Genomic DNA, 20,069 nt, shown 5'->3' with positions numbered 1-20,069 from the left:
AGTCAGATCAGAGCTGGACTAATGAGGGGTCATTTGTACACTAACTGATGGGCCAAGAACAGTGCCAGGACCTGGTCTCCATGTTCTTGAGCCTGATCCAATCTCCTACACTCACCTCATCTGATCTCCAAAATACAGCAGTTGTATCTCAAGCCTTGGAGGAGACTAATTTTAAAGTTCCTATCCTTGAAAGTGTAATAAATCCTTGCCTATCTTTTCAAGGCCTGCTGGCAGGAGGTAGTCCCCTTCCCCATTTACACTTGGCACAGCTCTGGGTACTGTGGGAGCAGGACAGTCCATTTTGATTTGTTGCTCTCACAAGCCAGCAGGAGACATTACAAGAAACATCACCAGCCCCTAGGAAGACACCCCAGGTGCTCTGCTCCTTTGTTGCCTAACTAACTTCCTGGGTAGAGGCTGAGTGCACTGGACTAAGCCAGCTCTCATCAGACTGAAGCAGCAGAGTTTGGGGATGGTTGCTCAGTCTCTTTTCCATCATTCCATGTGTGGAGAGCTTGTTCCTGGGCGCTGCCTCAGGGCCCTGGGACATGCAGCGAATACTTAGGGCTTAACTGAAAGAATGAAGAGAGTCATGACAGCCAGACCTCCCTCCCCGCAGCCTGGAATAGGCCACACTCCAAGGCAGGATGAAGCTGAAAGTTGACACTGAGAGCCTGGCAACTTCTTATGAGCTCTTGTGAGGAGAGATGGTGGAGGGGGCTACAGAGGGAGGTGATGAAAGACTGCAGGATACTTGGAATCAAGAGAGGGCTTGATCAAGGCGTGTTGGAGAGGAAGCCTGGAGCAGGCCTGGCAAGAAGAGTCTGTCTGGGCAACCTGGAGGAAGGGCAAGGTTGTAGAAGAGATATCCAGACCAAAGACCAGGAGAATTCTGGGACTAGCATCATGTTTTATATTCTTGACACAGGCTGGGATTAAACCATGTGCTGGTGGAGCAGGGAAGCTTCCAAGGTGAGGGCCTCATTTTTGGGTCCAGGCTAGAGGGTGGAGAGAATCAAATGTCACTAAGTATATGGGAAGCTGGCAGTCCTGAGCTTTCTGAGTCATTAAGAATCCCTCATATTCATCTCCCATGTGAAGATAGAGCTCTGGCAACTTTTTTGCTTTTGAAGGCAGCCAGGATATGCAGAATAGGTATTTACCTTATGGAATGGCCAGAGGGGTGACAGGAGCCTTCCCAAAGTGAAGCTTGAAATCCTACCAGTTATGTCTTTAGGATTAAACAATCTGTCTCCTAGAGGCAACTGCTTCTTCATTCTCTATCCTTTATCCTTTCTTCCTTTTTTTTAAAGATTTTATTTATTCATTTGAGATAGAGAGAAAGAGAGAGAGAGAGAGAGAGAAGTGTGGGGAGAGGGAGAGGGAGAGAGAGAATCTTGAACAGACTCTGTGCTGAGTGGAGCCCAATGTGGGGCTTGATCCCACGACCCTGAGATCATGACTTGAGCTGAAATCAAGAATTGGACACTTAACCTACTGAGTCACCCAGGCGCCCCTATCTTTTATTCTTTATTCTTACTTTTTCCCTCTTCTTCTGAAGATCTTCCTCTATAGGAAGATCTATATCATTCCTCTATGATAAAAACAACACATCTCTGTAGCAAAAATGCATAAAATTTAGCGAAGTAAAATAAAAAGGTGATTTATAATTCCATCTCCCTGTGACATTTCCCTATGTGTATGCATGTGCACACCCTCCCCCCACACACACATACGTAGAGATAGGTGCAGGCAGATGTATCCTCTTTTACAGAATAAGGTGTTTAACAATACATATTGCTTTACAAACTGGTTTTTCACCTAATCTATTGTGGAATTCATTCATTTAGTCATTCAACAACTAGACTGAGTGCCTATCGTTTTCCAGATATTGTGCTGGGCTCAGGAATAGAGAGGAGAACATGTATTGTCTCTGTTCTCATGGGGTTTATAGTCTGGCTGGGAAGAAACTTACCAAATGGTATCTTTCTACAACAACCAATATAGATGGAGATCATTATTTTACTTTTCAGTGCAGACTCTTATTTTTTTTTTTTAAATAGGCTCCAATTCTAATATAGGGGTTGGAACTCACAACCCTAAGATCAAGTCACATACTCTACCCACTGAGCCAGCCAGGTGCCCCTCAGTTTCTTATTTTTACTTAAAAAAACCCCACAAAGGTACACATTGGGGATTAAACTATATTTTTTCCTTTTTTACAACAAGATTTAAAAAATTTATTCATGAGAGACACACACACACAGAAGGCAGAGACACAGGCATAGGGAGAAGCAGGCTCCATGCAGGGAACCCGATGCAGGATTCAATCCTGGACCCCGGGATCACACCCTGAGCAGAAGGCAGACACTCAGCTGCTGAGCCCCCCCAGGCGTCCCTTTTTCCTTCTTTGTAGAGGTGTGGCATACATGTTTTTTGGTCATTAATATTCTACCAAATATTTTTATTAAACTTAAGCCAGACAGAGGAGCATTATTAAAGCTTTTTGGAATCCCCCTTCCATTCAGACTGCATTAGACCAGTGAACGTCACTTTGGCAGGGAGAAGAATAGAGGTGGGAAGGCACAGCTTGAAGAATCACATTTTTACTAAACTCACCCTAATTCCAACCCAAAACCTAAAAACTGATTTATACAAGAAAGGATTTTAAGTGAGTCTGCATAAATACTTACTATGCTATACGGAAAGGATAACTTTAGTTTATATTCAGCATACAGTATATATTCACTGGTGTCCAATAAAACAGTAACTCCAAAGAAGGAAATACTTTTGCCTTCATAGCACCAACAATTAAAAACTACAGCCATTTAATACTTAGATCTTTAAGTAGGTAACCACAGACATTTTTTTTTAAAGATTTTATTTATTTATTCATGAGAGACACAGAAAGAGGCAGAGACACAGGCAGAGGGAGAAGCAGGCTCCATGCAGGGAGCCCGACATGGGACTTGATCCCAGGACCCCAGGATCACGCCCTGGGCTGAAGGCAGATGCTCAACAGCTGAGCCACTCACGCGTCCCAATCACAGACATTCTAAGATTAAACCTACCAGATTAGTCTGAGTATTCATCTACAAAAAAATATTTTTTTTAGGGGTGGCTGGCTGGCCCAGTTGGTAGAGCATGTGACTCTTGACCTCAGGGTTGTGAGTTCAAGCCCCACTCTGGGTGTAAAGCCTACTTAAAAGAAAAAAAAATTTTTCCCCCAAAAATTATTCTTATAAAAAAAGATCTTTTGCAGCAGTGGTACTACATCAGGACCAGAAGAAGAAAATGATAAAAGAACTGCAAACTTAAGTCTAGGAGTTGATTTTCATATGTAGCTTTTGGGTAAAAGACATCCTTTTTTAGTTTATTCCCACAGCCAAGACTAGTTCTGATTTTCCCATAATGGTGGGCTGAATATAGAGGAGTTTCAGAAATCTGAAGACCAGGGCAGCTGTTTATGGTTTTTTTTTCTGTTTTGTTTTTGTTTATGTATTTAATAGATGCTGAAAGCAGTTAAGGATAGGGGCACCTGGCTGGCTCAGCAGTTGAGCATCTGCCTTTCACTCAGGTCATGATCCCAGGGTCCTGGGATCGAGTCCCACATTGGGCTCCCGGTGCATGGAGCCTGCTTCTCCTTCTGCCTGTCTCTGCCTCTCTCTCTCTCTCTGTGTCTTACGAATAAATAAAATCTAAAAAAGCCCAAAACAATAACAACAAAATTCCTAAATAAAATCTCCTTACTGGTGGGCCATTGGGTTTGAAGGACTGAAACTCTCAACCAGAGCTGTGAGCACGGGGAAGATTTATGCAAAGCCTGCCTGTGGTACTTGGAACAGGGAGGGTTTGTGATTGTGCTGTTCTACTTGTCACAGGAGCATGTATTCTGGGGGCAGGGGCCTTCTAGGTGGAACGCCTGACATAGTCTTGTCCCAGAGCAGTCTGACTCTCAGAAGCACCTGAGAGAGGTGTCTGTTTTGGCAGGAGAACTAGGGCTTACTGAATAGAAGGGAAAAGAAGACGTCCTGGGAGCCTCAGGAAATTATCGTTCTGACCCATCAATACCTGGTGTTAATAACCCCTGTAGAACGGGGCCAGCCTTTCCAGGTGTGTTCTCCAGTCACCGGGAGCAGAAGCCTCTCCTGACTTAATCCCGCCTTGTCCAGGAGGCCGCCACTGCGGCAGGTGGGAGCTGGTGCTAGAGATTGCTCTAGGGAAGGGGGCCATGGGAGATGATTTGCACAATGAAGTCACTCCTAAACCACTGCTTAAGGCCAGCCCTTGGCCTTCTTTTTCTGCTCTATAGTCCAGAAACATCTGAACGCCAGAAAGTCCGTAAATGTGAACAGCATGTTGAATAGGTCATTGGCCACCTCATCTTCACGGTGCTGTGCTGTTGCTATGGAAGCCGCCTTGTTGAATTTGGGAATCCACGCCAGCAGCTGTTCTTCAATGTACTTTTCTACCAAAGAGAGGTATTCATTACAAGCGAGGGTGTAGGTGAGTTCATTCTCTACCTCCTGGTAGTATCTGTCCATGAGGTTTCTCAGCAGTACCTGGAACTCTGCATCCATGACAACGTCCTGGGTAGAGCCAACCACAGCACCAAATTGGCCTTCAGAGATGGAAGAGATGGACGATGAGAAGCTCTCTTTTCCCAAGACTTCTGCGGCCTCCATTGGCCTCGGCTACTGGCCCGCGGGTTTCCCTGCAGCCAGGGCTGGCGAATCTGCACTCTGCACCCGGCCCCCATGACTGACTTCCAGGATCCACAGCCCGTCAGCTGTCACAGTGGCCGAGATCATCATTCTTAATGGCTGCAGAATATTCCATTATGTGGATGTAACACATTTTGTTGCGCATGTTTTTTCCACTGTAATAAACATTGCTGCAGTAAACACACATGTCTCAGGACACTTGTCCCATTCATTCTTTAAGATAACTTTCGAGATGTGGAGTTGCTAGGCCACTTTAAAATTTTGACTCATATTGTCAGTCTACTGTCCAGAACGAGTGTACCAGCTAGTAATTTTACAAATAATATATAGGACTTCCTGTTTCTCCAGTTGTACAAACATTCTGTGATATTCTTTTTTTTAAAGATTTATTTATTTATTCATGATAGACATAGAAAGAGAGAGAGGCAGAGACACAGGAGGAGAGAGAAGCAGGCTCCATGCCGGGACTCCAGGATCACGCCCTGGGCCAAAGGCTGGTGCCAAACTGCTGAGCTACCCAGGGATCCCCTGTGATATTCTTTTTAAATTTTGAGTTTCCTAGGTTTGATTTTCATTTCTCTGATTGCTAATGAGATTGAACCTTATAAATATAGTACATATTATTTAATTATTAACATTTTAAATATATTAGCTATTTAATTTTCATTTTCTGTAAATTGTTTCCATTTATTCAGTCCATTTTCTCTTTGGATGATCATTTTATTTTTCTTATTAATCTACTCGTCCAAGACAAGGGTTCCAATAGCACCTGAGCCACTCAGAAGGCTAGAATCTAGGCAACATTCTTAATTGGGCCAGGATGAGTGCCCTGTGGGGGAAGTAGGGGTGAGGAAGGCAGAACCTGGCCCAGGGACAGGGAAGCCAGAGGGAACTGACAGGATTGCAGGGAAGTGGGGCCAAGTTCCAAGTGGGGGGAGTCACCTCTAAAATCATGTCTGCAATGGTAGATGAGATGATGAAGTTGGGAGGTGGGGTGGCTAAGAGAGAAATGGAAGCTGGATCAGTCCCATAGGATGAGGGGTCTGCTGTGGATGGCCCTCCAACACTAATCCTGCTTTATTCACTTCCCTACAGCATTGATCCTAAAAGCACTCCAGTACATTTTCTGCCCACAATTTCTATCTCAGGGTCTGTTTCCTGCTTATTTGGGATTTGAATGAGGAGGATGCCTCTCTTCAGGCAAGAGCTAGTTCTCCTGGGGAGAGTAGAGAAGACCCTGAGATCCTTGAAGACCCTGGAAGTGAAGAGCCAGTGGCAGTGGGCAGCCCATGGCTGATACCAAAGATTTACGACAAAATTCTGCAGGGATTTGGAAGGGAGTGGGTCCCATGACTTGCTGCCATCTGCTTAATTATAAACCTTGCCTGGGACATTCAGAAAAGCTGAGCTGTGGGTGGGACAGGGATTGACTGATGTGCTAACTGATTGGGTCAGTCTCCCCAGCCCACCTCCTACCTTGTCTGTCCATTCTAGACATTCCCTCCCCACTCCACCCCCCACCCATGGCTGAGTCTCTGAGGATTCCACTGTGATGCCCAAGGTCACTGAAGTCAAGACTTTATTAGCTGATCTTTGGCTCCTAAGAGATGGAGATAAACTCCTAAGAATTTTCCCTGCTGCTAGGCTGCTGGGGCCAACCTCCCCTAATCTACCTTTTACTAGCAACTGGGGAGAGCGATTGGCAAAGGTGTGCATTAAAACTCCTTTCTCGTGCTACTGTTTAGACTAGTCTTTTGGTTGTTTCAAGACAGGTTCCACCTTACTAAAGATGCAGTTACTCATATTCAAAGCCTACACAGTACACATTTGAAAGCCCATAAATTTATTTCATGTACCTTTTGCTCCGAGAAAATAATTACGATGTAGGGTCTTATCTGTCCAACAGTAATCCTTCATGATGGAAATTCAAAGAAAACCTGGGACTTGAGGCATTTTTAACAGTTGTTTTCAACTTAGAATAATTATTACTGTTCAGTTAGAATGAAGTGCAATTTTCTTTTTTTAGGGTGGGTGCAAAGGGAGAACAAGAAGCTCAGTCAGGCTTCATACCCCATGCTCAACATGAAGCCTGACATAGGGCTCAATCTTGCAATCCTGAGGTTGTGACCTCAGCTAAAATCAAGAGTTGGACACTTAACCAACTGAGTCAGCAAGGCACCCCAAGTACAAATTTTAGCAGAGTTGAATGGGTCTGTCCAATTTCTCTATCTGCACATGGCTGAGGCATCTGAGTTTTCTGACTGTATGACTGTAATCCCTGCCTCACCCACCACACACCTACACACACACACACACACACACACACACACACACATGCTTGCCTTTTTGAAACAGAGAAGCACTTGTTAAAAAAAATAAAATTCAGTTGACTAAATGTGAAGATCTAATTGGCTTTATTAAATGATTCAAGAGTTGGGCAGCATCCCATCTAGCAAGTAGAAGGGAGCTCAATGACCCAAACAAAAGGATTTTAAAGGCAGAGGGAGGGCATAAAAAAAGGAGAAAGGATTTATTAGTAAGGAATGCATTGTTCAGGCAAGGTTACCTTTCCAAGAGGAGTGGAAGGGGGTCTATCAGTAAATTTCCTGGTATTGACCAGGAAATTCTACATTGATTGGCTAAAGGTCGAAAGTGCAGTTAAGTTAGGTGTTAAGTCTTAGTTTGCTGACTTGTCCTAGATGATGCTATTTTGGGCCTGTGATTTTTCTTTTTAACACACCAGATAGCAAAAAAAGGAAAAAAAAACCCACAAAAAAACAAAAACAAAACTAAACAAAACAAAAACAAAACCAAAAAAACTCCCCCAAACCCCAAAACCCTACCACCACATGTAAACACACAGATATGCACCTGATGAGGATGCTGGTGAGAGGTAGTTAGGTTATTTGTTTGATATGCAAGCGATGATTTTCTGTTATTGTACAGAGGAAGACACCATTAGTTAAGAGTTAATATGTACCAAATGCCTATTATTCATTAGGACCTGATCTAAAATAATTCTTACAGGGCAGCCCAGGTGGCTCAGTGGTTTAGCACCGCCTTCAGCCCAGGGTGTGATCCTGGAGACCCAGGATTGAGTCCTGCGTTGGGCTCCCTGCATGGAGCCTGCTTCTCCCTCTGCCTGTGTCTCTGCCTCTCTCTCTCTCTCTCTGTGTCTCTCATGAATAAATAAAATCTTGAAAAAAAATAATCCTTACAACCACACTATGAGAGAGATCATATTGTTATCCTTGTCTTATTGATGGAAACCAAGGTGTAGCATGTTAAGCAACTTATGAAAGTCACGTAACTAGGAGCTGGAGGTCATAATTCAAACTCAGGTACTTTTACTACAACATGGCTTGACTGACTCAAAGACCAGTAGGATACAAGGGAAGAAAAGGTTTTCTAGCAGTAGATTTTTTTTTTTTGCCCCAAAAACTCATGATGCCCAACTCTGATGTTCCAAGGTCTCCTTGGCCTATCTGGTCTTTTTGTGAATTGGAAAAAGGTGTCCACTCTGTGCAGATACAACTCCACAGGTTTGGCAGAGGACAGCACTTTGTGTAAAGTAAAAGATGCCTGCACTCTGGACTCCTATTAGCCGATTTCTGGCTAATAGCCCCTGCCATAGCACATAGATAGGTGACCAGAGTATGGGTCTGATTTTGGCCTTTTTACTCTTGACCTGGAACTCTTGTATAGGATACAACCCACACAAATGTACATGGAAGCCTTGGTGCTTTTGTGTCTGAGCTCTGAGATCTGGGGAGGGGGGGGAATATCTCTAATTCTTGTTGACTCCTTGGTTTGTAGTCTCTGCAGCTGGCCTGCCTCTGTACCTTTCCATTTCCAGGGTTGGCACTGTCTTTCTAGAATAAGACAGTAATAACACCTGCTCTCCAGTGACTCAGGGTCCCACGGAATCTTACGGCTTTAGATTCACTTCAGCCGGCAAAGGATGGGTGTGTGCTCTCTTCAGCAAGGAATGCTTTATCCATAATCCTGACACATTGGCTCTATCCATGGTTTATCCACCACAAGCAAAGAAGAGTTGCCAAGTTACATGAGAATGAAGACTGGGAACCTATTTATGTGGATTGTAACCCTTTAAGGAATGAAGATATTAAAAATAATAGTATAGTTATTATATTATATAGATATCAACTTTAATATAAAGTTAGTGAAGTGACACTGAAACGAATGCTTTATATGTAGCAACACGATAACACCATGTTTCAACTGTAGTAGGGATATCTGGGAGAAAGAGGCCATAAAGGTATTTTTAGGAAGCTAGCAATCAATGTACTCTCAGGAGTGTGGTGCTCATAATACAGGGATTATGTACAGAGAAAGATTCCAAGGGTTTAGGAGTTGACCAGTGATGGGGAAATAGACACTGAATTTGGATTAACTGAGATCTTGAGGTGAGAAGGGGGAAGAGACAGACAGGATAACAGTGAGAAGGTGTCATGGGGTCAAGAGAAGGACTTTAAGGATGGGGAAGATTTGAGCATAGAGGAGAGATTGAGGACCTGGTGGGGAGGAGGGTAACTGACTGAGTAAAGACCTAGAGGAGGCAGGTGGGGAGGTTGTCGTGTAGCCCTGTACAAGAGGAAGAAAAATAAGGTGGGTGTGTAGGCAGCTAAGAGTGAAGGCACAGAAGAGATGACCAAAGGAGATCACGTCTGACAACTTGAATTTTCTCAGGGAAGTAGGAAGTCAAGTTATCTTCTTCTGCAGGCGGGAGATGGGGACTGAGAAGGGGCTGGAGGGGAGTAGCGGAAGTTTGGGACAGAAGTCAAGGGCATGGACAAGAAGCTGACAGGACAAGGGAGGGATTGAACACCTAGCCAAAGTGGAGATCAGGACTCTGTTGTCCCCCAGATTCCCCCAGTAGTGCTCAGCCTTTGTGATAGGAAGGGGAAGGAAGGTTGTAGCTTTGTCCTAGACATGGGACATTTTTAGGCTGATGATGGAAGAATTAGCAACATAAGGAAATCAAGGATGCTGGTGAGAAGGTTGTTCAGACAGATGGTCACTAAACTCTTCCCATGAGGGATGGGACAGCATTAATTTTGTTCGCCACTCCCTACCACCGGGTCAATGGCTGGCACAAAATAGATGCTCAAGAAATATTTGTTGGATGAATGAGTAATACTTAGGTTGGGAAGAACAGGAAAAGAGGCCAGGAGAGCACTAACAGACTAGGAGAAAATGAAGGGATGAAGACAACGGGAGTCTTTAAAAGACTCAAGAGCAGGTGTAGTGAGAGGTAGGCAAAAATAAGCTGAAGGATGAAAGGTTATGGCCAGAGAGTGGGGATTTGGGGTTTAAGCTTCGAAGAGGGAATTGTTCCTTGTGATGATCCAGGGCATGGCCCTGAGTGGGTGGCCGAGGTGGAGGAGGAAGAAGATGAGTGTAATTGGGAAGATTAGGCACTCCTCAGGCAGGGATATGGGGTGGGTCGCACTCTCAGAGGCAGAACTCTCCAAGGATGATGGTGAAGGAAAGTCAGGGAGCATCATGGGATCCCAGAACTCGAAGGGTAGGAAAAACCTCAGAAGTGGTTTGGCCCGGATCCCTGGGTGGCGCAGTGGTTTGCCACCTGCCTTTGGCCCAGGGCACGGTCCTGGAGACCCGGGATCGAATCCCACGTCGGGCTCCCAGTGCATGGAGCCTGCTTCTCCCTCTGCCTGTGTCTCTGCCTCTCTCTCTCCCCTCCCCCCTCTCTCTGTATGACTATCATAAAAAAAAAAATAAAAAAAAAAGAAGTGGTTTGGCCCAACCTCCTACCAAACAATAGCAAGAAATTGGCTCGGAGGGAATGGTAAGGCTTTAACATTAAAGTGGGACGCTGGGGAGGGAGGGAGGAACAGGGGGCAGATGTGGAAGGGCATTGGAGGTCAAGAGAGAAGCTCATTCTTCTATAACAGGAAGCCTAGTCATTTTCTGGATGGGAGAGTGACATGTTGAAAGTGGTGTTTGCATAACATCATGTTGGCAGCAATGTAGGGGTGGAAGGGAGCAAGGAGAGACTAGAGGCTCCGGTGAGTCTCTGGGGGAGAAGTGAACCACATCCAATTCCATGACCCACCACAGTTTGCCAGGTTTCCATGACCAGCATAATTTCTTCCCACACAATGGGTCAGGCTGGCACACGCCCCTGCATCTGTGTATGTAACATGCTCCCTCTGTAGCTTCTGAGTACCTTGTTTTGAACAAAGCTATGTTTGCTGCACAGCCTGGTTCCTGCAAGTCTCTTCATCACAACATGTGGTACTGCTTGCTTTCTTCATCAATTTGGCTCATGATGCTCCCTCTGGGAAGCCTTCCATGGCTAACTTCCTGCCACAGTTCCCATTTCCGCCCCCTCCTGTAACTGCAGTAGACATGTGGCTATTACTGGCTCTGTCCCTGCTTGTCTCGTGTTCTGAGTGAGAGTGTTGACAGGTATATAGAGCACATAGGTGTATAGACCACATCTCCTTCCTCTGAGCTCCTTGTACTATCACCTAATAGATGCTCAATATAATGCAGGAATAGACCTGCTTTTGCTTAAACTTTAGCTCTCATGTTGTCCTGGGTGCCTTGCAATGAGTATGTTTCCCACAAATCTTTGAGAACTGACTTGACATCCCATGAGGTATTCTCATGGTGCTGTCTTCAGAGGCAAGGCATGGTGTTAGGTCCATGCAGATTCTCAGGTGTGAATAAATGTGCGTTTCAAGCCCAGTGTAAGCTCTGGAAGAGCTCTGTAAACTCTAGTACACCTGGGCTTGCCTCCCTCTTTCCTTCCCTTTCTCCTTCCCTCCCTCCTTCCCACCTTTCCTTCTTTTCTTCCTTCCTTACATCACATGTAACTAGAATGTACTCAAGTCCCTCACTCAGGGTCAGATGGTAGTGGACTTGTGCCTGACACTCAATCATGACATCCTTTCCCTCCAGAGGAGATGCCACAGCAGCCCGGAGTGCTCCAGCTCTCCTAACCTTTCTGTTGGGAAGGCCTTCCACATCACTCCCACTGTAGTGTGTCCTTTTCCTTGGCCCGTGTTCACTAGAAACTGATCTCTCCTTGTAGCTAGGATGGCTGTTGCTATTACCACAAGTGTGGAGTTCTTAATGAAATCATCTCTCTTCTGTTTATTTATATTGAGGACAATGCAACCTCTCTCCCAGGCCCTCAAGGGAGTCAGGCTGCCACCACAGCATCTAAGGTGGGATGTGAGGGCGCTTAAGAGGGGTAAGAGACTGTGGGAGTTCAAGGGAGGTTCAAGGCCTTCTGATCAGTTGAGTCCCTTCTCCTACCCATGGGCTTTCTCATTGCATTTCCTGTACACTTAAAATGGGCTTGATACACCGGTAGCATTTATAGCAAAGAGGGAAGTCATCCACACAAATGCAGCTAATTTATCACTCTGTGTCTTAAAACATTATCCTGAGCTCGTAGGTACAGGGCTCTGTCCTAAGCTTGGGATAAGAGACAGTCTGGGTGGGAGGAATTGTCCTAGGGGACAAGCCTTTCTTGTCCGGTGTGATAATGGAGGTGGGACACACACACACAGGGACCAGCATAGAAGGGCAATACCAGAACTAGGACAAGTTGGGCAACCATTCATCCTACAAAACTTATGAGCCCACCATAGGCCAGGCTCTGTGCTAGATGATGGAGGCACTGGGTTGGAGCAGACAGATAAGACCTGGTCCTCATGGCGCCTATTGTCCAAGGGTCTGGGCTGCAGCCTTCATGCAGGGAAGAGGAAGGAAGGGAATTCAGGCAGTAGGACCCACAGGAGCCTGAAAGGGGGAGACTTCCTGGAAAAGGGGACTGAGGAGGCATATTTAAAAGGGGAAGAGACGTGGTATGGGAGTGAAATAGAGGATGTGGGGGACACCAAGGCAGTGAGTTGAACAGGAGCAATAAAACCATGCAGGAAACACAGGGAGATGGGGCACTAGAGCTCTCTTGGTCACCCCAATGGTGAACAATGCTCAGATAAATGTCTCTAGTATCTAGTCCATTCACTCAGGCCTCTGAGTCAGTCTGGAACATCTGGCCTGACATCGACCCCCGGTGACTGGGATCGGAGAGGGGCTGCTTGTGTCTCAGAGCTTGGGACAAGCCAGCAGAGGCTCTCTGGTGAGTTCCATGGGTACACACTGTGAGACTTGGAGGTGCTACAGTTAGGAGGGAGCCCATTTTCCATTCTGTCTCTCCCAAATACAGGAGTCTGTGCCAGCCTCGTTGGTTCTGGGAGGCAGACAGCATAGGGACACCAGTGGACGCCCAGGGTTTTGGGGGAATGAAAAAGCCACAGAGTCACCTAATAGAACCAGCTGCCTCCTGAGAGGCCGGTGCCTGAGGCCCTGGGACTGGGCCGTGCCTGGCAGGAACCAAGCTCATTCATTAAGGGAGGGCCCCGGTTCGGTAGTGCACAAAGTCTACAAGAGGCTAATTACAGGAAAGACTTGAAATGGAGACTCCGGGATTACAGTGAAGGAAATTGGTATGGAGATTAGTTGTAGCCATAGAATGAAACCCTGGAAATCATCCAATTAATGAACCAGTTCACTGGGACCTATAAAAGAGGCCACCTCTCTGCCTATGTCAGAAGATACCCTTTCCTCAGAGGCTTCAACCAGGACATCTTTCTGTGGCCAGAGAAAATGATGAGCCCGCAGTCCAGCAGGCTGTCCCAGGCCACCAAAGGTTCTAGGGGCTGCTCTGCTGTTGTGGTGTCTGGGCAGAGCTGTATCAGCCCAGGCAGGTCCCAGTCAGCCTCGTGCTCTGGGGGACGCAGTGCCTCCACAGCCTGTGCCATGGTAGGGGGTGCCTTCGGCAGCCAGAGCCTGCACAGCGTCGTGGGGAGCAAGTTCAGTGTGGCCAGAGGTGCCTCCCAGACTGGGAGCTCAGCCTGGAGTTGCTCGGGTGCCCTTGGAGGGAGCCTGTGTGGGGTTGGAGGAAGGGGCATGAGAGGTGGCTCTGGAGGAGGCTACTTTAGCAGTTGGGGGAGATGTGGTGGTTTTGGAGGCATTCCTGGTGGAGCTCAGGGCCTTGGAGGTTCAGGGGGCTTTCCCCTCAGCATCCAGGAGGTGGCCATCAACCAGAGCCTCCTTCAGCCCCTGAACATGGGGATCGACCCACAGATCAGGGAGGTGAAGACCCAAGAGAAGGAGCAGCTCAAGACTCTCAATGACAAGTTTGCCTCCTTCATCGACAAGGTGAGGGCCCACGGTGAGGAGGGGGCCTGGGAACATGAGGCCTAGGTTGGGGCAATGTGTCTGCTCGTGAGCCAGAGGCTGGGTAGGCCATGACCCCTGCCCCCTGATTGACCACAGGTACGGTTCCTGGAGCAGCAGAACAAGGTGTTGGAGGCCAAGTGGTGCCTCCTCCAGGAGCAGTCAGCCACCTCCAGGGCCACTGCCAACAACCTGCAGCCCTTCTTTGAGTCCTATATTAGCTGCCTCCAGGCCCACCTGGACAGGCTGCTGAGTGAGCGGGGTCAGCTGGATGAAGAGCTCAGCATGATGCAGGTGCTTGCGGAGGAGTACAAGAGGAAGTGAGTGATGGAGGTGCTGTGGAAACAGCCACTGGGTCTAGGTGATCGTGGGGGAGGTCAGGAGGTGTGGAGGCTTTCCAGCTGGGAAATTGTTGGTGCATGTCCTCAAGGATGACACAGGATGGGGTGTCAGGTTATGGGTCCGATGAAAGGAGGATCTGCTCTCCTTGTTGGTGCCAAGGAGAATAAGATCTGTGACAGCGTGGGCATCTCGGGGGCCCTCTTCCAACAGAGGCAGATATGAGGCACTTTGGCATTTAACAACAATGGATCTCATACTTTGCTGCTTACCAGAACCACTTTGGGAGCTTTATGAATTCTGAATGTCCAGGTTGCACTCATGACTCATTGCATGAGAATTTCCGGGCATGGGAGCCAGGCATTGGTAGCTTCTACAGAGCCTCAGGTGATGCCAGTATATTGCCAGTTAGACAATGTGTTTGGGCTCGGTGATGAGGGAGATTCAAGGGGAGGTAGGACACAGATGGAGAAGGGAACAGCTGGGACCTTCGGGTATAGGTGGGAGGTAGCCTTGGGAGTGAGCACAGACTTTTGCTCATGAGGACCGGACTGATTCCCTGCAGTGGAGAATCCAGAGACCTGTGTGCTGCCCAAGGATACCAGGAGTTATGAGCCAATTCCATCACATCTCTTATCTCCTTTTTTTTTAAGATAAATATTTTATTTATTTATTCATGAGAGACACAGAGAGAGAGACAGAGAGAGACAGAGACACAGGCAGAGGGAGAAGCAGGGCTCCCCGGGGATATCCTGATGCAGGACTCAATCCCCTGACCGAGGATCATGCCCTGAGCCGAAGGCAGATGCTCCACATCTTTTATCTCCTATTTCCAATATCCTGGAGTGTCAGAAATGGGGTGCCGGCGTGCTTTTAAAGGCCCACCATGGTAATAAAGCACGCCACTCAACCAGCTTTATCCCTGATCGTATCCAGGGAATAGTCACCTGCAGCTCTGCCCCAGGTTACGTACCACCTCCTTTCCCTGGGCACACGTGCCCGTACCCTTGGCTCAGCCACCCTCAGGCATGACCTCTTTCCTTTTTCGTAGGTATGAGGATGAGCTTAACAAGCGCTCAGAGGCTGAGAATGACTTCATGGTTCTGAAGAAGGTGAGCAGGCCAGTGGGGGAGAACAAGCCAGCACAGGAAGGAGACGGCACAAGGGAAAGGGGGAAAGGTAGCATCTTTCCAGGGATGTGAGACTGGATAACACTTTGCCTGGAGCAGGAAGGATGGCCAGAACCTGGGACAGTGCCAACCTGGCATTGGGGCCTATGCCCGAAGGGTTTTCTATCTTTTGTTTTCCCTGTAGCTAAGACATTTCTCCAGCGTGTTTGGCTCAACAGTTGCAAAACTGCTTGGAGCCAGACCCTACAGTTTATAGTTTATTGCCAACTACTAATAACGACCATCATAATTATTCAAGCTGCAAAAATGGATAATAATGACCTTTTCTAACAAGTGAACTCAATTATCAAAACTTCCTACTGCGTGTATAAATTCTGCTCTAGGTGATTTTTACTCCCTCAACTATGTAAACATGATATCAATGTCATTATTAAATGCAATGGTGACTAATGAGAATAATATTGAAGCTAAGAAGGTGGATTCTCTGTTTTTTACTTTCAGGATGTGGATACTTCCTACACAACCAAAGTAGACTTGGAAATAAAAATGGAAAGTCTGATCAGTGAAGTAAACTTTCTGAGAGCCCTCTTTGAAGCTGTAAGGACCTTTATATTTTCCTCTAGGGTGGAAGCCGTGATGTGGGGTATCAAAACTTGCTTGATTCTGGGGGTTCAGTCTCCTTTGTGAGATCTATTTGGCAGCACTTTCCCATTTTAATACCTATTTCTTCTTCATTTCTTCGATTTTACACCTCCTTAACTTATATTGCTTATGCTCTCTCTCTCTTCTCCTTCCCATGGCCCCGGGTTTTCAGAATCTGCAGTTCATGCCTTTAGAATTTCCATGTGCATAGAATCCCAAGGGAAATCTGTAAAAGGAGAGTTAAGGACAATCCCTCACTGCCTGCTGGGAATTTTTTTGCTGCCTGGTTTCTGGATCACTGTCTTGTCCTCTTCCTTTCCCTACAGTAAGACTTGGTTTTCTAGACCCCACAATTTTCCTGAGCCAGTGCTTGGAAGGTTTAGGGCATCCTAGAGAGGTGGTGACACTGCCCAATGGTGTGTCCCTGTGTGTGTGCAGGAGTACAACCAGGCCCTGTCGGAGTCCAGTGATATGTCTGTCATCTTGTCCATGGACAACAACCGGCATCTGGACCTGGACAGCATCATCACCGAGGTCAAGGCCCAGTATGAGGAGATCACCCAGAGGAGCAAGGCTGAGGCTGAGGGGCTATATCAGGTCAAGGTAAATATGGGTCCCTGGATCTGTCTAGACTCACAAGCTTTTTCCAGGGCTCCTTCACCGCTAGCCCCTCCTGTCACCATCCCAGATAATGCACATTTTGTTCAGTGGGAACCCACTGAATTATCTTTCACAAATACCTATAACTTGCAATGTTTTTCATTCCACTGCCTGATATGTTTAAGGGCAACTGTTATTTTTAGTTAAGCGATCCTTTCCATTCCAAATGCCTGACGGACCTCCATGCTATTTTAGGACTTTCTGGATTGACTGCACTTCTATTCTCCTTTTCAGACGCATGTATTCGAGGGTTAGGGATAATTTCTCCCTGTCTGCTTCTTACCCACCAGCTTGGGGAGCTGCAGACTACAGCCAGCATGTATGGTGATGACCTGAGGAGCACCAAGAATGAGATTGCAGAGCTCAACAGGATGGTCCAGAGGCTGCAGGCCAAGATCGAGAGCATCAAGAAGCAGGTAGGTATGGCTCCCCAAAGCCTGAGATTGTAACTCTGATGACAGTGGTGCTCTGAGATGCCAGTGGGGCACCTGAACCTAGCAAGCTGGAGTCTTTCTGGTCGCCATTGGAACCTACAGTGGAACTCCCCAGGTAATACCATACAGAGTGATGACTTCTGTATGTTATCTTTACTCCCACCCATCATCTTCAAGGTAGAATGGTCTTCCCTCCTGTCATTGGTTGTGGCCTCAAGACTCCATGAAATATGTGCGACTGAGTTTTTGGGATCTCATACCATGAGTTAATCTTTTTTAAGAGGTCCGGAAGCAGGCAGCCTGGGTGGCTCAGTGGTTTAGCACCGCCGTCAGCCCAGGGCCGGATCCTGGAAACCCAGGATTGAGTCCCACGTCGGGCTCCCTGCATGGAGCCTGCTTCTCCTTCTGCCTATATCTCTGCCTCTGTCTCTCTCTCTCTCTGTGTCTCTCATGAATAAATAAATAAAAATCTTAAAAAAAAGAGGTCGGGAAGCAGGTGATCAATATCTCTGGGCAAAGATTCAAATGACCATTGGAATTTCCTAGAATAGTGTAGCTATACTATGAAGCACATAGGTTAGGAGTTTTCATTAAGGAGACAGATGGAGACCTATGCTCACCTGCCATGTGCCCAGGTAATTTTAGAGATTCGATCCTTCTTTCTTCTCCCACTTCAGAATACCAACTTGCAGGAAACAATTGTTGACACTGAGCAACAGGGTGAACAGACCCTCAAAGATGCCCAGGCCAAGTTGGCAGAGCTCAAGAAAGCCCTGAAGCAAGCCCAGAAGAACTTGGCCTATCTCCTGCGTGACTATCAGGAGCTGATGAACATCAAATTGGCATTAGATGTGGAGATTGCCACCTACCAGAAGATGTTAGATGGCGAGGAGTGCAGGTGGGTAGGGGCTCTGGTCAAGGCAAGGAGGACAATTTGAGAATCAAGTTTCAAAGGATTGTATGTATGGTCCTTGGTTAGACACAGTGGCAGGGGACAAAGAGGCTCTCAACAAATGCTTGATTAACAGAATGATACTACCTAGCACTCTCCCCTTTGGGCTCAGGGACACCAACTTTATTTGTTAGAGCTGAAAGCTTAGAGCTTCCCAACAGGCAGGTAGTGCACCCCAAAGGCCATTGTCAGCCAATCCTGATATGGTGGAGGATACAGATGAATACTAGTGGGTCCTAGTAGCTTGCTCCTCCTATTGTCCAAACCGGTTTCCACTTAACCTCTGCATCGGTGACTCTTCTTTGCCTCTCCATCTCTGGCACAGAAAAGAGTTGCATCACTTTTGGTATAGGCCAGGCACTGTGCCAGATATTCTTTATGGTTTAATTTACTCTTTTTGATAAACTGATGAGTATATTATTCCAGTTTTTCCAGTGAGGGGAACCCAGGCCAAGGTGATAGCAGAATCAAGTATCCAGAGATACATTATCTCTCTGCTTCTCTGCATCCTCATCCTAGCATCCCCTGGAAGCCCTTCTCATGGGTAACTTCAATCCCTGATGCTGCAGCTCATATTATTGTACTCTGACATCCCAGGGGATAATTCTGAACAGAGATGCTGAGAGGAACCACCATGAGGTTTCCATGATATTTATTTTGTTTTCCTACACAGGATGTCTGGGGAGTGTCAGAGCCCAGTGTGCATCTGTGAGTATCATAAGCACTCCATTTCCATTGTGTGAGATGATTTCTCATGGCTTTGCTTCAGCTCTTCTACCCACAAATTGGTTTTTTTTTTTTACAGCCTGATTGCCAGGGTAAAAGAAAGGGTGGGGGGCGAAAGGGGAGCCAGATTTGGGTAGGACTTATCTAATGTCCTGTGGAGTGTATGTCCTGGATTTGCCTTCAGACAAAGAACTCCCTCCCATGAGAAGGGGGTTTCTCCTTCTCTTTTTTGATTTTCTCTGCCACTCATTCTTCAGACAGGAATGCATGCAATGGGCATTTAGACAGACGGGGGACACTGAGCAGCCCATTCTCATTGCAGTTGTGGTCAACCATACATCCAGCAGCAAGAACATTAGTCCTGGGGGCAGCAGCAGCAGCAGAAGCAACAATGGCATCCGGGGCAACAGAGGTGGCCGGGGCATCCGAGGAGACAGTGAGTCCACCAACGGGAGGAAAGGCAACCAGTCCAGAAGCACAAGCACCTCCATGGATCAGAGTCCCAGACTGGGCAGCTCTTCCTCCTCCTTGGCTAAGATTGTGCAGGTCACCGCCAGCAGCGACCAGCGTGCCTGCATCAAATACTGAGACTGGGCCCTGATGCACGACTATAAAAATTTCCCCTGCCTTTAGCTACATCTCTCTACAATCACTCCTCTCTCCCCAGGGTTGGTGATACTATACTGTCACCCGCTTGGAGGCTCAAAATCAAGAAGGGGCCCAGGTAGACATTGTCAAGTTAGGAGTTTGTCCCTGAGCCCATCACACATTCCACTACTACCTATTGTCCCCTTGTATATAAACTTTGCCTTGCCTCCTCTCGGCTCTCTGTTTCTTTTTCTTCATTAAACTGCAATATGTGATGATGGATTTGACTATTTGACTCTGAGTTTTGCAGAATAATAGGAACTCATGACGTTTGCTGAATCAGAAGGCAACACACTCAAAATGTGGCCTGCAGGAAGTTATGTTAGCAGCTGTGCATGGAGTGAGTGAGAGATGAGGAGAGAATGAGGGTGCCGAGGGAGTTTTTGGGGTTAAGCCAACTGGGCCAGACTTCACAATTTGCCCAACTGCCATGCTGTGCTTCACTCTTTCTGTATCTATATCTGGTCAAGCCACACCCTGGGGCTGGAACACTTCTCATACTGGCATCAGTCATCCTTGCCAAGAATTCCAAATGGCTCAGTGATAGCCAAGTAATTGCACTGCCCAGCCTGGG

At 46.9% G+C, this 20,069-nt stretch overlaps 2 protein-coding genes across 2 annotated transcripts; one reads left to right on the top strand and one right to left on the bottom strand.

Annotated features, from left to right (window-relative positions):
* Nucleotides 1-4,274: 4,274 nt before the first annotated feature.
* On the bottom strand, nucleotides 4,275-4,685 carry LOC129517257 (ADP-ribosylation factor-like protein 2-binding protein). Its single transcript, XM_055336930.1, has one exon. The coding sequence runs from the start codon at nucleotides 4,683-4,685 to the stop codon at nucleotides 4,275-4,277; it is 411 nt and encodes a 136-aa protein (XP_055192905.1).
* An 8,859-nt stretch (nucleotides 4,686-13,544) lies between these two features.
* On the top strand, nucleotides 13,545-19,532 carry LOC129517256 (keratin, type II cytoskeletal 3-like). The gene is made up of 9 exons (XM_055336929.1): nucleotides 13,545-13,946; nucleotides 14,064-14,284; nucleotides 15,355-15,415; nucleotides 15,935-16,030; nucleotides 16,514-16,678; nucleotides 17,026-17,151; nucleotides 17,847-18,067; nucleotides 18,795-18,829; nucleotides 19,170-19,532. The coding sequence occupies exons 1-9, from the start codon at nucleotides 13,545-13,547 to the stop codon at nucleotides 19,433-19,435; spliced, it is 1,593 nt and encodes a 530-aa protein (XP_055192904.1). The 3' UTR covers nucleotides 19,436-19,532.
* Nucleotides 19,533-20,069: the final 537 nt, after the last annotated feature.

Source organism: Nyctereutes procyonoides, unplaced genomic scaffold, assembly GCF_905146905.1.
Source record: "Nyctereutes procyonoides isolate TBG_1078 unplaced genomic scaffold, NYPRO_anot_genome, whole genome shotgun sequence".
NCBI lineage: Eukaryota > Metazoa > Chordata > Mammalia > Carnivora > Canidae > Nyctereutes > Nyctereutes procyonoides.
The sequence above is the reverse complement of the archived record's forward strand: the minus strand, read 5'-3'. Positions and strand labels throughout refer to the sequence as shown.